We start from the raw sequence: 15,946 nt of genomic DNA on the forward strand, positions 1-15,946 counted from the left end.
GTTGAAAGATGCATGAGTGTAATGCAGTCCGGGACACAGATGATCAAACTGAAACGTGGAACCAAAGGGCTTGTTCGCCTCTTTTACCTGGATGAGCACCGGACACGCCTTCGATGGCGACCCTCTAGGAAGAGCGAGAAGGCGAAAAGTAAACAGATCTTTGAATTCTTTGCTTGACTTGACATAGTAACACATGGCTTATACTGAGTGGGCTCTTAAAGCTTCAGATCTGTGGAACTTTTACTTTTGTAAGTTTGAAGTTAGTTGATTTTAGATGTTGAGAGGCAGAATAGTGACCATCTTTGGGGAATTTAAATCCATAAAAGTTTTCTTGTTCATGAATGCTGTAAATGGTAATACTTCCCCTGTGTTGGAGACATGATTTGTTGTTGTTGTTGGAATATATGGTTTTACAGCCTAAGACCTTTTTTTTGAGACTGAGTTTCACTCTTGTTACCCAGGCTGGAGTGCAATGGTGCGATCTCGGCTCACCACAACCTCCGCCTCCTGGGTTCAGGCAATTCTCCTGCCTCAGCCTCCTGAGTAGCTGGGATTACAGGCACGCGCCACCATGCCCAGCTAATTTTTTGTATTTTTAGTAGAGACGGGGTTTCACCATGTTGACCAGGATGGTCTCTATCTCTTGACCTCGTGATCCACCCGCCTCGGCCTCCCAAAGTGCTGGGATTACAGGTGTGAGCCACTGCGCCCAGCCCAGCCTGAGACTTTTTATGTTCCTACAAATGGTGAGGGACATCCTAAAGCTAATAAGCTTTAAAGTGTATTGCTGTATTTTGAGCACCATTAAGTAATTAATAAATTAACAACAACATTTAAATTTATCAAGTAAAGTAGTTTTGATGTGACTCCTACTTAAAGCTTCTTTCTCCCACACCATGTTAGTCAGCTTTCCCTAGAGAAACACAATCAATAAGATGGATAGATGGATGGATGGATGGATGGATGGATGGATGGATGGATGGATGGATAGGTGTGTTAGAGAGGACTTAGAAGAATTAGCTCATGTGATTTTGGAGGCCAAGAAGTCACATGATAGGCCATCTGCAAGCTGGAGAACAGGAAAGCTGGTGGTGTAGCTCAGTTTGAGTCCAAAGGCCTGAGAAGCAGGGGAGATGATGGTATAATTCCAAGTCCAAGGTTGAAGGCCTGAGATCTGGGGACCACTGATGCAAGTCCCAGAGTGCAAAGGCGGCAGGACCTTGGGCTGAGCATAGGCTCATTTCCCTGTGAGTCATGTGGGAAATATAAGTAATCAGTAGGATATACAACACTTCTAATTCCTGCTGAAAAATAAATAAGCACACAAACCAAAAATAGTTTATTACTCTGAAATTATCCTTCTTGCTCTGTGCTTCTTTGATCCAAACTTTCGTATTTGCTCGGCAATGTAAATAATGCTAATTTCCGTGACTCCAGCCACTCCATAATCTAGCCATTGTCTACCTTTCTAGTTTTATCTCTCATTATTCTCCCTCTCGAGCTTTCCAGTCCAGCATAAGTGGCCTGGTTAGCATCCATGGAGTGGGCCTTATGTTTCTATATCTTTTTCCGCCTCTCCTCTGGTGTCACCTTGCTCCTCTCCACTTCTCCAAGCTCTGCTCTGCCTTCGCTGCCTTAGCCCTGTGGCATTTTCTCTAGGAATGACAATTGCATTTAGCTTGGCTATTTAGGTATCAGAAGTTTTTTTCCTTTCAGTTTTCTAATGATCTTCTTTTGGATGTTGCAAAACATCAAAATGAGCTCTAGGTCTTTGCATATTTTCTCTAAATAGGTAAATCAAAAATTTGACATAGTCATTGCCACCTTTTCTACCAGTCTTTTTGCCCTAATTGGCATATCTAGTTTTTTACTACAAATTTCAACACATCCTGAATTACTGCCTCAGGAAAACGTTGTCAAGACAGCTCAGGCAATGTAAGTGTTATGTAGAGAAGGTTTCTAGTGAGAAACAACAGGGCCAGACTTTCACATTTAACTTGAAACCACAACTTGCAGGCAATTATTTTTTTCATGCTTTTTTTTACTTTTATTTTTTTTGGAGATGGAGTCTTGCTCTGTTTCCCAGGCTGGAGTGCCGTGGCGCAATCTCAGCTCACTGCAACCTGCGTCTCCCAAGTTCAAGCAATTCTCCCGCCCCAGCTTCTGGAGTAGCTGGGACTACAGGTGCATGCCACCATGCACGGCCATGTTTTTTGTATTTTTAGTAGAGATGGGGTTTCACTGTGTTGCCCAGGCTAGTCTTAAACTCCTGAGCTCAGTCCATCTACCTGTCTCAGCCTCCTAAAGTGCTGGGATTACAGGCGTGAGCCACCGCACTTGACCTCATACTTATTTTTTATATTTAAAATGATTTTACTTTTCTTGTTTCTTCGTGCATGTAAAAAGTATCTTTGCCTGCTGTATGACTATCTGTTATATCATTTTCTTCACAGTACTTATTGATTCCATTTACAAAGTGACTGAGGGTCGGCAGTCTGAAATATTCCACAGACAAGCTGAGGGGAACTTCGACCCCAGCTGCTGCTTCACCATCTACCATGGCAACCACATGGAGTCCCTGGACCTCATCACCTCCAACCCCGAGGAGGCCCGCACCTGGATCACAGGCCTCAAGTACCTGATGGCTGGTATCAGTGATGAAGACTCCCTTGCCAAAAGGCAGAGGACCCATGACCAATATCCTTTCTAGAACTTTCTTTTGAGCTCTCTCTCTCTTGCTCTCTGTGTATGCATATGTGTGTGTGTGTGTGTGTGTGTGTGTGTGTGTGTGAAGTAAGGATTAGACTGTTTTAATTTTTCCCATAATTTCCCTTTCTCTTTCTTTACTCCTCACACCCTTCTCTCCCCTCCTGACTCTCATTCCAAATTCATGAATGCATGAAATATATGGAAACTTAAACTTGTATGAACTTAGGAGCAAAATTCTTTGAAGAGACTCAGTCTAGCTCCACAATCAGAGGTCTCCAAATATAGCCTCAAGTTTCCTAAGAGAAAGGAAGTGCCCATTAAGTATCATTGTCTTTTTTAAATCATAGGAATATTCATTAACTGGGAAAACACTGATTTGGATTAGAGAAAATTCTACTTTGTTATGATGTCAGTTTAGTTTAACAAATACTCTGTGAGTTGCAGTTAGGTACTGGGCACTGAGCTTTTTCCTGCTTTTTTTCTTTCTGTTTTTGAGATGGAGTTTCGCTCTTGTTGTCCAGGCTAGAGTGCAATGGTGCAGTCAGTGCAACGTCCGCCTCCCGGGTTCAGGCAATTCTCCTGCCACAGCCTCCCGAGTATTTGGGATTACAGGCATGTGCCACCATGCCTGGCTAATTTTGTATTTTTAGTAGACACAGGATTTCTCCATGTTGGTCAGGCTGGTCTTGAACTCCTGACCTCAGGTGATCTGCCTGCCCTGATCTCCCAAAATGCTGAGATTACAGGTGTGAGCCACTGTGCCCAGCCTGCTTTTTCTCTTCCTAACTTACAGTTTGGAGACTGAACTGATTGATACCAAAGGGGAAGTTATTTTTTACTTACTAATATTTACCCTTTCTTAATTGCTTGAGAAACTGGAATCTAAGTATCATTCTTGATTAAACCTTGCTTGTGGTCCTGCAGTGCTGACAAGTTAAATGTTTAATGGGATTGGTCTGCAGGCATCTTTCCTGCTGGGACTGACTGGGAATATAGCAAGGCCTTTCTGGGCTCAATTTCCTGATCTTTAAAGTGAGGGTATTAGGCTAGTTGACTGCTTTTGTTCCCTTCTTCACATTCTGAATGGCCTTAAAATACAGGTGTCTCTGTCCATACAGAGAATAGATCTACTTCCTCGCCATCATTGGTATGTGTGCCCTAATTTTTTCCCAGGGCTTGGTGATATATTTGTGCTGCTCTAGCTATAATCCCTTACCCAGAGTATTGTTGGAGCAGAATGGAAATAATTCAGCTCATGAAAGGATCTTGACAGTATGAAAAGTCTGAGTTGATGAGCCATGATGTTTTCATCAATATTCACAGCATGCAGATAAAGGCGACTGGGATTTAGAAATGAACAAAACACAAGCAGGATTTAGCTTTCTGTGCTTAAGTCTGTTGGTTTAATTTCTAACTCTAACATTTGGTAAAAAAAACAACCAACAAAAATACTGAATGTTTTCAGGTACAGGTGTCAGAAACCATACTAACAGTGCCCTCCACAATAAAGAAAATTCAGTTTCTCATGAACAAGAGATCTGAGATGGGGCAGTTCCAGGGTCAGCTAATTCATTGGTTCAGTGATGTCATCAGGGACCCTGGTCCTGCCGTTCTCAGCATGTCGGCTTGGTCTTGCAGCTGACTGCCCTTTGGTCAGAGCTGCCGCAGCTTCAGGCAGTAGCTCTAAGCACAGCCCTGCGTAGACGTAGCAGAGTTTCTTCTCACAAATCTTTTTTTTTTTTTAAAGGGAAAAGAAACAACTTACCAGAAACCCCCAAAAGACAACTTCTCATCTTTGCCCAAAATAACTATTGCCGGCTCATTCCTAAACCAGTCTCTTGCAGGAGAAATTAATTGACATGATTAAACTTTGATCTCAGAACCCTTTTTTTTGCTCTTAGAAACTGAAGACTTGGGCTGGGTTCAGGGGCTCCTTGCTGTAATTGCAGCACTTTAGGAGGCTGAGGTGGAAGGATCACTTGAGGCCAGGAGTTTGTGACCAGTCTGGGCAACATAGTGAGACCCCATCTTTACAAAAAATTAAAAATATTAGCCAGTTGTGGTGGCACATGCCTGTAGTGCCAGCTACTCAGGAAGCTGAGATGGGAAGATTACTTGAGCTCAGGAGTTGGAGGCAATGGTGAGCTATGGTTACACCACTCTACTCAAGCTTGGAAAGCAGAGCAATACCCCATCTCTTAAAAACAAGAAAACTAACAAAAAACCCCTGAAGATTCTGAAAAGCTTTTGTTTATGTGGGATCTATTTATTGATACTTGTCATATTAGAGATTAAATGTGAGACATACAAATGTGTTTATAGTAATAATGAACTCTGTTGCATATTAACATTTTTATAAAAAGTATTTTTCAAAACCAAACAAGTTAGAAGAGTAGTATTGCTTTACCGTTTTACAAATCTCTTTAACGTCTGACAGTAGAACTCTTATCTGCTTCTGTGTTCAGTCGGTTGTGATGCGTGGTTTTGATTGAACTACATGAAGAAAATCTGGCTTCACACAGACATGTAGTTGGAAAAGGGGGAACTTCATGTTTATGGAGACCCCCAGGACTATACTCTGAGGACAGTTGAATTAAACCAAGATTTACCTCCTCCTGTCCAGTTCCCACTCATCATTAAAGCACATGGCTTTTGGGTGCCTGAACAAAATCGAGGTTGTTGTAGCAAGGAAGAAGAAAGAGCAGTGGCTATAGGGGAAGCAACCAAATCCGGAAGCTTCTCGCCTCACCCAGTTAACTAGGACAAGTTCACAGCACTCTAGAGCCTTAAGTCACTTATAGAAGTCTCTCTCATAATCCTTGAAAGAGACGAGTTAGAGATGGGCATAAACCGTCTTTTTGCTTTGTTGGTCAAAAGTTTTTTGAACCTGTTTGTCCATGTTTACTGGCACTTGAAAGTTTTCATGTTCTATGGGATTCATTTCCTGAAAATATGCTGTTCAGAAAGCAGGTGTACTGTGGCACTACACAGAGAAACAATTTTATATATAGAAGCAGTTGAGTTTTTGTGTCAGTGAAGGAAAAAACGGGAAATAATAAATTAATGAATAGTTAGTAAAGAGGAAGCTGAAGTAAAAAATGAGAAGGGTTATGTTGAGTCAGGGAATCACTTTAATACAGATTTGTCAGAATTTAATAGTGTTTTAGATAATATCCTAACAATGGGATTACATCCTTAATTTTACAAACATTTAATTCTACATTAATGAAGAGAACATATTTGAGATGTTCATTATTAGATTTCACTTAGGACTGAAAATTTTAACTGTGAAGGAATAATGAGAATAATGAATCTTAAATGGCTGCATGAGAAAATCCATCCAGTCTAGGGTGTAATTTACTTCTGCAGTATGGCCATGCTGAGTGATGGCTATGATGCAGTGCTCATACTTACTAGAAGAAATCTAGTGTCATTAAGGGATCAGACCTGGTGCTGCACTGCCTAGGGTAAAGCCCCCACTCTCCCTGTACTGTGTAAATTTGGATAAATTACTTATGTTCTTTTGCCTTCAAGTTTTTTATCTGAAACATGGTAATGATGATAATGATGGTATCTACCATATAGAGCTGTGTGAAGATCAAGTGAGTATATTTATATAGTCTTTAGAACACTGCCTAGCACCTAATAAGCACTTTACAAGTAATAGGTACTGTTGTCATTGCTAAAAAGAGGTATATTGGCAAATCTTTAGCTTTCCTATTCAGATAAATGAAAGCCTGAATTCTCAGCAGATCTGTATATAAAGATGATAGTGATGGATTAGCAATTTTCTCCATCAGACCATTCTCCTTCATATTTTCCCCATCTTATCTCATGACCCCATGAGGGAAATTATTACCTCCAGAAGGCTTTAGGCGGCTTGTTATGTATGTTGTAAATTCAGACTTTATTTTTTCCCCTCAAACTGCTGGGCAAATCTGGCCCACTCCTGATTTTTGTGTGAACTCCTGAGCTAAGAATAAGTTTTAAATGGTTAAAAAAATCAAACGAACACATTTTGTGACCTGTGAAAATTATTTGAAATTAAAATCTCAGGGTTCATAAATAAAGGTTTATTGGAACACAACCATGTTCATTAATTTATGCCTGTATGGCTGCTTTCTCATGACAGTGACAGAGTGGAATAGTTGCAGCTGAGAGCAAATGTCCTGCAAAACTTAAAATATTCACTATCAGGCCCTTTACAGAAAAGTCTGCCCTCCCCTGTACTAGACAGGATCTTTCAGTGCTTTACATGCTCCTACAATCTCTTGATAGAAAAATCCTAGACCATTACTTTGCAATCAGTCTCACTCAGATTTCTCTGTGGAATGACTGATTTCTCTTTTTAAACTTATGTGTGTGGCTATAAATTATTAATTCAGGGCTTTTTTGGGCACTCATACCTTAATTGTGAAGAACATGTTTAAGATATCAGTACATTTTTACCTGGAGTTTTATACCATGTGGACCATTACTGGAAAGAATAGTTTTTTCATTTATGGAATCTTAGGGTTGGAAGGGATTTCAAGGTTAAAAGTCGTGCTCCTTGACATTGTAGGTGAAGAAACGGAGGCTTTAAGAGGTGTTGTGAGTAAACCACCGTCACAGGGCGAAGTAAGCAGTAGAATTAGGACTAGTGTATATTTCTTGGTTTGATTCCACCTCTGTTTCTACTTTACCAGTCCCCTAAAGCAATAGTCAAAGCCAGTTTCCATGTTGGTGCTAAAGGCTTTGCAGACACAGGCTTATCCTAAAGGTTTGTATCTGTAGCATACACACATGCTTAGGGTTTGGCTGTCCCTGCCTCTTCTCTGGAGAAGACTTTGAGAGGCTTTGATAAAGAATTACAGAATAAAATCATAAAAATATTACTGCCATTGGACTCCTTTCATCACTTCCTTGAACTCTAGCCATATACTTTGTGGAACACAGAGTAGTGTCCACAGTCAAAAGCCCCAAGTGGCTGCTGTGTGCCTTGAAAACAGAAAACAATGAGACTCAGGCACTTAGTAATTGTGCCAAATGTTTCACCCTTTTGGTTCTTCAGTTAATTTTCCCCTAGATCTGGACCTCCCTTTAACTTTTAGGGATCATATAAAATGAAGTCTATGGGGAAAAATTGAACTATAAAGAGCTGGGCTACTTATTTTAAAATGTTTTAAAGGGAAAAAATGTGAAATAAGGTATTTACAAAATATGAAATAAGGAAATCTGAAAATCGCCTCTACTTAATTTTAAAAGGAATAATACTTTACCTGGCTGGGTGCTTTTACTTTCTGAGGTATAATCTACAGTCATAATCTGAATCGCATAAAAAATGGAAATATGCTGTGCCCTCTCCTGTGATACACATTCATTCTCCCATTTCTTGGTTTTAAAACTATAGCTTTCTCTTACTTTGATTCTCTGGTTTCTTGTATCATCTTATTCTTTTTCTCTCCATTACCCTTCAAACATTGAATTTTAATTTGTTTTCTAAATTTGCACACAATGCCTGCCTTTTGTAACCTACCCCTCAACAACTATGAATCATCCATTTTAAAAAATCCTTTGCTAAAAGTTAACTGGGAATTTTTAATTTCTGTATTTATTACCATTTCATCTGCTTTCTCACTATGTAAAGCAACATAAGGCTTCTCTCATTGAGGATCCTTTAAAATTTCAGTTCACATGGTGTAAATCTTCTGTATCTAAACTCGGCCTCTTATTCTCAGTCACTCCATCTCATACCTGAGCTTTGAGGGCACCTCCTAGCATGTTATGCTCGTATTTCACATTACCTGCCTGTGATTTAGAAATCTGGGTCGATTAGGTGAGAACCAGCAAAGCTAGTAATAGGAAGAGAAGCATAGTGTAGAGATAGACCTTATGTGTAGAAGAGTATGCTAGATCAGGTACAAAAGGCCTGGGTTGAGACCTGGTTCTCATACTAATTCTTACCATATTTCTCCGTCTCCTCTCATTTTATATCTTTATCTGAACAATAACAAGATTGAACTAGATGGTCTAATTTGCTAAATGTTGGAGTAGGACTGAAAAAGAGAATTGAAAAAGGTACTAGGTAAAAGGGCATAGGAGAAGATAAGCCCTATATTTATGATATTTGGGGTTTCATCATAAAGAGATTGAAGTGATCAGAAAGTGATGAAGAGCTGTAATACGGGGCTGTACCTGCTGCATGCCGTCTATATGCCTCATAAATGAAGAATTCTACCTTATGAATGGGAACTAGTAGGGACACGAGATTTGTGTTATGAACATGGCAGCATGACTAAGAAAAACTGGTCAGGAAATGAGAAACAAAAAGGAATAACACTTAAAGTCATATAGAAATATTTCTGTTTATGGAGTTTGCTATTGGAGGTGTGAGTTAAGGTGTTGTTGTCTTGCTAGATTGGAATTAGAACAAGTGATGTAGCATTTTTCTCCTACAGTTGATCAGATATAGTGTTTTACAATAATAGATTTGATATTTAATTTGGATAAGATTGAGTAAGAATGTTTGAATTAAAGGTGCTCAGAATAATTTATCTCTCATTTCTCAGTGGAGGGAACCCCCACCTTTTTTTTTTTGAGATGCATTTTTGGTCTTGTCGCCTGTGCTGGACTGCAGTGGCGCGATCTTGGGTCACTGCAACCTCTGCCTCCCGAGTTCAAGGATTCTCCTGCCTCAGCCTCTCGAGTAGCTGAGATTACAGGTGCCTGCCACCATGCCCAGGTAATTTTTATATTTTTAGTAGAGATGGGGCTTCACCATGTTGGTCAGGCTGCTCTCAAACTCCTGACTTCAGGTGATCCACCTCCCTCAGCTTCCCAAAGTGCTGGGATTACAGGTGTGAGCCGCCGCACCTGGCCAGGAACCCCTTTTATATGTTCTCCTTCCATTCCTGGTTTGCTGTTGTCATCGTTGTTGTTGTCATCACTATTAGTAGCTCATCAGAGCCTATGGATTGCAGGGCCTCCTCCAAAGAATTTCTTCTCAAGTTCTGTGTTACTGACACATGTCCTTGTGAGTACTCTATGAGAGCAGTTTTTAATTTTGATGAGAACACAGGTTTATATATATATATATATTTATATATATAATTGCATTTTAGGTTTTGGGGTACATGTGAAGAACATGCAGCATTGTTGCATAGGTACATACATGGCAATGTGGTTTGCTTTCTTCCTCCTCATCACCTATATCAGGCATTTCTCCCCATGTTATCCCTCCCCAAGTCCCCATCCCCCACAGACCTCAGTGTATGATGCTCCCCTCCCTGTGTCCATGAGAACACAGGTGTTTTCTTTGACCTTTCTGCACGTGGGTGAAGCAGACCTTTGAGGAAGCTGATAAGAATGGTGATGGCTTGTTGAATATTGAAGAGATACATCAGCTGATGCATAAACTGAATGTTAATCTGCCTCGAAGAAAAGTCAGACAAATGTTTCAGGTCAGTTTTCACAATTTTATTGGCCTTACATAAAATACACAGAGGTTATTGATATACTTAGGTATATTAAAAGGCTATTTTGCTTTGTTGGAAGCTAATATATGTGCGCTGTACTATTTTTCTTCGATGAAGAAATGATTTTGTTTTCTCAAGTAAAAAGACTTTATAAACTTAACATGTATCCAAAAGTTCACTTCCTGAAATGCTTTTGTTATTGTTGCTGTTTCCCTGACACTTAAATAATGGAGGAAACTTGATTGAGTCTTTTGACAAAACAATAATACCTCATTTCCCTACCTCACAGGGCTGTTGTGAGGATCAGAATAAAGACTAGGTAATATGACCAAAAAATAGCACTTGTCTAAAACTTCAAGAGCTCTCTAGTTCATCTCTGAGGAGTTCAAGATTTAGTATCCATGAGGATTAGGAGGGCAGTTTACTCCTACCATTTAGGGAGCTCTCTGGAACTTCATTCCACTCCTTGTTGGTGTTAGATGAAATGCTCTTTCCCTGTTGATAAGTCATTGAGAAAAGTCCTTGGGCCCAGACTTATTCTGTGGCATCCAGCTAGGACTGCATTTAGTCCTCATCTGAGGTGCAGAAGTGAACTCTTGTTTAAGTCAGAGCAAAGACAATGTTAGGCTATTAGAAATTACTAGAGTATTAATTTATAAAAGGTTGTTATTTGAATATAAGTCATGTGTATAATCCATGTTTTGGAATGATTTTCTATTCTAAGGGAGTAGGTAAGTGATACTTTGTACATGTAAAAATAAACATAGGAGGGCAATATGATGTTTAATATTTTGTGCTTGTTTTTGAGATGGTAAGAACAGAGACTACATAGGGTATATGTTGCAACAAATGGAAGACAGAGGCTGGCTCTGTTCTGTGACCTTTTAGGTGGCCCTGTTCTTGGTTGGAGATGGTTTGCATTGTGGGAAGCTGAGTCCCATTGCACTGGAGAATAGCATGAGAGAATGGGAAGAGGAGGAAGGAGTGAGATTGGTATATAGGGAACCTGAGAGATGGAGTGAAGGACTTTGGAGGGGAAGTGAATTATGTTTAAACATATGGGAAGGTTTGACATGTTTTTGGTATTCCTTGTCATTCCACTTTTGCCTGCTGTGAACTCCACCTCCTATCTGTTCATTTGCACGGGTGATGATCACAGCATTGAAGAGGTAGCTGCTGATTCATTGTAAGAGGCAATCTTAAAGAGGAGGACAAAGTCTATACCTATGCAAATCATGATTTCTTGGGTAATTTTGTGAAGTCAAATTTGGAAGTATTTGTTCATAATTGACCCAAGGTTAGCAAAATTTTACAAAGATTTTAATGACCATGTAGACTTTCAAATCTTTATTTAAAACCATGTTAACAGTTGAGTATCCTTCACAAAATCTATGCATTTCAAAATGCCATTCATTCCCTGTCTGTTTTTGTTTAGTTACAATTGTGTTCACTTAGAATGAAGAAGATCACATAAATGGGTCAGTTGCTCATTGTTTATCCCCAATAGTTTTATGGTTTTATGAATCATTCAGCCAACCAGTAAGTAAGGCATATGATGAAAGCCTTGTGCTCAATAATTACTAGAAACAGATAATTTTAACAAGAAATCAATCCAGATGGATTGTTCAGACTTTTCTATGGAGAGAAAGCAGGGAGTTACCAATGATGCCCATGGATTTAATAGCATCAGCCCTACCTATGGCTAATTAAGAGAGATTCTCTTATAGATAAAAATTATATTTGATTGGATTACAGTTCAGAAACCAATGAGAGACTGGTATTTTTCTCATATGTTAAATATATCTTCTTTCTTTTGTTCTTGGTTAGTCTTGTTCAAGCTTTCTCATTTTTATTGGTTCTCTAGAAATCAGGCTTTGGTTTTCCTTCTCACTGTATGTTATAGCTGTTGGTTTTCTATTTTATTACTTTTTGCTTTTGTTTATAATTTATTTCCTTCACTTAATTTTTTTCATGTTTCGAGTTGAATTAGCTTTTTAAAAATATCTACTTTGCTTTCGAATAAAATTAAGACTTCAAGTTTCATTCTAATGTTATTTTATAAGTTTTAATATGTAGTGTATTTTTCACTTCTATATATTTCATTTCCTATTTAGAATTGTATTGTTTCTAGTTTTTGTTTTTGTTTTTAGCTTCCTTTGTTGATTTATAAATTTACAGTGGTCAGAACAATTGCTTTGTATTGTTATACCTGAGCGAGTTAGAAGGAAAGCACCACACCCTGAGTTCCAATTGAGAGTCCTTTATTGCCGGCAACTGAGAGTCAGCTCACGCTCACAATCTCTCAGCCCTGAAGAAGGGGTTTGATTCCTTTTTATATCTTGCTTAAGAGAGGGGAGGGGGAGACTAGCTGAAGCAGAATTTATAGAAGCAGAATAAGCAAGTTAGATAAGGAGGCTGGTAACTAGGAGGCAGGAGGTCCCCATGATTGTTGATTACTAAGGAGAGTATACACAAGCGGTTCCCATGATTGTAATAACCAAGGGGGTTATTTGGTACTTGCCATACAATCAATCAAGGGGGTATTAACAATAGCAAGGGGGCTTGCCAAGCAGGATATGGTTACAATGGTTATATGCCTCTATAGTTCTAAGCACAGCATGACCCAGCACAGTAGCATGACCCAGGTATGCACTCAAGGGAGAAATGGCGGGAGGGGTGAGGTGGAGGTTAAGATGGAATCTGTCTGGCTCTCAGCAAGATGGAGTCTGTCAGGCTAACACAAAGTAGGTTAGCACAGTATGAGGTTGATTCTTTATCATTTGTCGAAACTTTCTTTCTGGCCAAATATGTGGTCACTTTTTATAATGTTCCATGTGTGCTCACCACTTGGGATTTGTGCACTAGCCCTTTTCTGGTAAATATTATTTCCCAGTTCTCAATTTCCTATTTCTAATCTTCAAATTGCTTTATTTTTCTATGCCCTTTTCAGGAAGCTGACACAGATGAGAATCAAGGAACTTTGACATTTGAAGAGTTCTGTGTTTTTTACAAAATGATGTCTTTGAGACGAGATCTTTATTTGTTGCTTTTGAGCTACAGTGACAAGAAAGATCACCTAACTGTGGAAGAACTGGCTCAGTTTTTGAAGGTGGAGCAAAAGGTATCATTTGACGGTTAAAATGAAAGTTTACTTAAAAGTACTCATGAAAGATACAAGGATTTCTTTTGGTGTTAAATATAGGCATGCTTTAAATTTCACAAAGGGAGTAAATATCACAGGTTCACAAAAAATTTTTATCTTTGAGTCATTTAAAACAATTTTTAGCAGCTTTTAAGAGAGGAAGTGGTAACTTGAACACTGAGTTATATAATTCTTAACCTTAAATGCATTGTATATAGATATGCACATTTTTCCACAAAGAAATGAATGTTAATATTTTAATACAATGGTAAGGCTTTCTTTATACTAATACTATGATGTGTTAATAATATTAGTTTAAATTTATACTTTATATTAGTATAAATTAGTCAAATTTATTTTAAATATAAATTTATATACTAATAAAATAGCTAGATATTTAACTATGACATAATTCTTAAGTACTATTATGGTAGGCCATTGATAATTCTGATAGGAAACTGGCATTTGATCATGTGAAAAGGCTAAGTGAATTAGGTCCTGATTAGCAAAGAGAACCTCTGTAGGGTGAGTTAGAGTCAGCAAAGCAAATCTTCTCAGTGTGCTTTCTAAATATCTCCTCAAAGTCTGTTTTTCACTAAAGTGGAGGAATAAATGAATGTTTCATTCAAAATTTTTAACCTTTTATATTAGACTTCTTGAGAGGAGGCTTTGGTTTTGTGCAGTTGATGAGGTTTGCTTTTAATTTTCTTAATGGACGAATTGTCTTAATATAAAGAGCTGCTTAACTCCTTTGTTCATTTTAAGTCAATGGCATTTAGCTCTATTGAAATAATTTTTAAAAAATCATCAAATATTTGGACTCTATAGTACAATAACCAGTGGAAATAATTCTTTCTACAGTACTCACACAAATAATCAGCCAGCTTGTGCTTGAACACTTTTAAATTTTTTAATAAAAGCTTTATTGAGATATTATTCACACACCATAAAATTCACCCTTTTAAAGTACACATTTCAGTGGTTTTTAGTGTATCAACAAAATTTTGCAACTATTGGCCGGGCACAGTGGCTCATGCCTGTAATGCCAGCACTTTGGGAGGCTGAGGCGAGTAGATCATCTGAGGTCAGGAGTTTGGACCAGCCTGGTCAACATGGTGAAACCCCATCTCTACTAAAAATACAAAAGTTAGCTGGGTGTGGTGGCAAACCCCTGTAATCCCAGGTACTTGAGAGGCTGAGACAGGGAGAATTGCTTGAACCCAGGAGGCAGAGGTTGTAGCGAGCTGAGATGGCGCCACTGCACTCCAGCGTGGGCAACAGAGCAAGACTCCGTCTGAAAAAAAATAGAAAGAAAAAAAGAGTTGTGCAAATATAACCACTACCTAACTTCAGAACGTTTTCAGCACCCTAAGAAGAACCCCGTACCTATTAGCAATTATTCCCCATTTCTTTCTCCCCCGCAGGCTGTGGCAACAACTAATATTTCTATCTGTATTGATTTGTCTATTCTGGACATTTCATGTAAAGGGAATCATATCATATGTGACCTTTGTGATTGGCTTCCTTCATTTAAAATAATGTTTTCAAGATTCATTCATGTTGTGGCATTATCAGTACTTCATTTCTTCTTATTGCCAAATAACATACCATTGTATGAATATATCACATTTTGTTTATATATTCATCAGTTGATGGAAATTTGGGTCATTTGCTTTTTTGAGGCTATTATGAATAATGCTGCTGTGAACATTCATGTACAAGTTTTTGTGTGGACATACGTTGTCAAGTCTCTTGAATATGTATCTAAGTAGAAAAGCTGGGTCACATAGTTTGATCCCTTCTTTCAATCTGGATCTGGATATTGCAAAGACTTTATGTGAACCAGGATAAACTTCTACCACAGAGCCCCAGTGAATAAAACATTGGATTAATATCTGAATATCAGAGAGGATAAATTTCCACTAGCTCTTAAGAAGTATAACTGATTGAGGATGTTCTGGATGACTTTGACAATTGTGTCTTCTTCCTTGAAGGTGTTAACAAGGATTTGAGATGGTATTAAGGAGATTGAAGTATGGGTGGGTGCTTGGATTAGTAAAATTTCAAATTAATTCATTTCGTTGTATGAATAAATACTCTATTTCCTAGGCATTGTGCCAAGTTTTGGTAATGGACAAAACCTACCCTCAGGAAGTTCAAAATAAAGAGCTTTCTTTTTTTTTTTTGGTACTTTATGATTTTGAGAGTCTATGATAAAAGGAATGAGAATGCTAAGAAATAAAACAACATGCTTTTTCAAGTTTGCTGGATTTTTCCTTTTTGAGGTAGAATACAATTTATTATAATTATTGTGCTGTATTTTTTTTCTGGAAAATTTGCTTCTTTAGAAGAAGTACCTTTGTGAAGATACTAAAAATTTTAAATAGTAATACATGGTTAATATACATGTTTTACATAATATAATATCACTTAGTTTTAGTACTAATTTGAATTAAATTGAATATTTGAAGTGATTTTCATTTGAGAGTTAATTCTTTTAATTCTTTTAACTTTCTTTAATTTTCTCCTACATAACCCGGAAAATTATGTTACACTTGGTGTAGTCTAAAACCTATTTGACATTCATAATTTGAGCTAGTAAATGCTGCTTATAGATTCATAAATGGCAAAAAAGTCTCTC

At 38.2% G+C, this 15,946-nt stretch overlaps 1 protein-coding gene across 15 annotated transcripts in view; it reads left to right on the forward strand.

The window, feature by feature from the left end:
- The window catches only part of PLCH1 (phospholipase C eta 1), a 243,397-nt gene that overhangs the window by 142,107 nt on the left and 85,344 nt on the right, over window positions 1-15,946 (forward strand). For all 15 annotated transcript variants that reach the window (XM_035278548.3, XM_035278549.3, XM_008983622.5 and 12 more), the window contains 4 exons: window positions 2-148; window positions 2,454-2,697; window positions 10,019-10,148; window positions 13,114-13,284. In XM_035278548.3, the coding sequence (XP_035134439.1) occupies window positions 2-148; window positions 2,454-2,697; window positions 10,019-10,148; window positions 13,114-13,284 (692 nt within the window). The remainder of the gene's footprint in view (window position 1; window positions 149-2,453; window positions 2,698-10,018; window positions 10,149-13,113; window positions 13,285-15,946) is intronic.

The sequence above is a fragment of the Callithrix jacchus genome, chromosome 17 (genome assembly GCF_049354715.1).
Source record: "Callithrix jacchus isolate 240 chromosome 17, calJac240_pri, whole genome shotgun sequence".
Taxonomy (NCBI): Eukaryota; Metazoa; Chordata; class Mammalia; order Primates; family Cebidae; genus Callithrix; species Callithrix jacchus.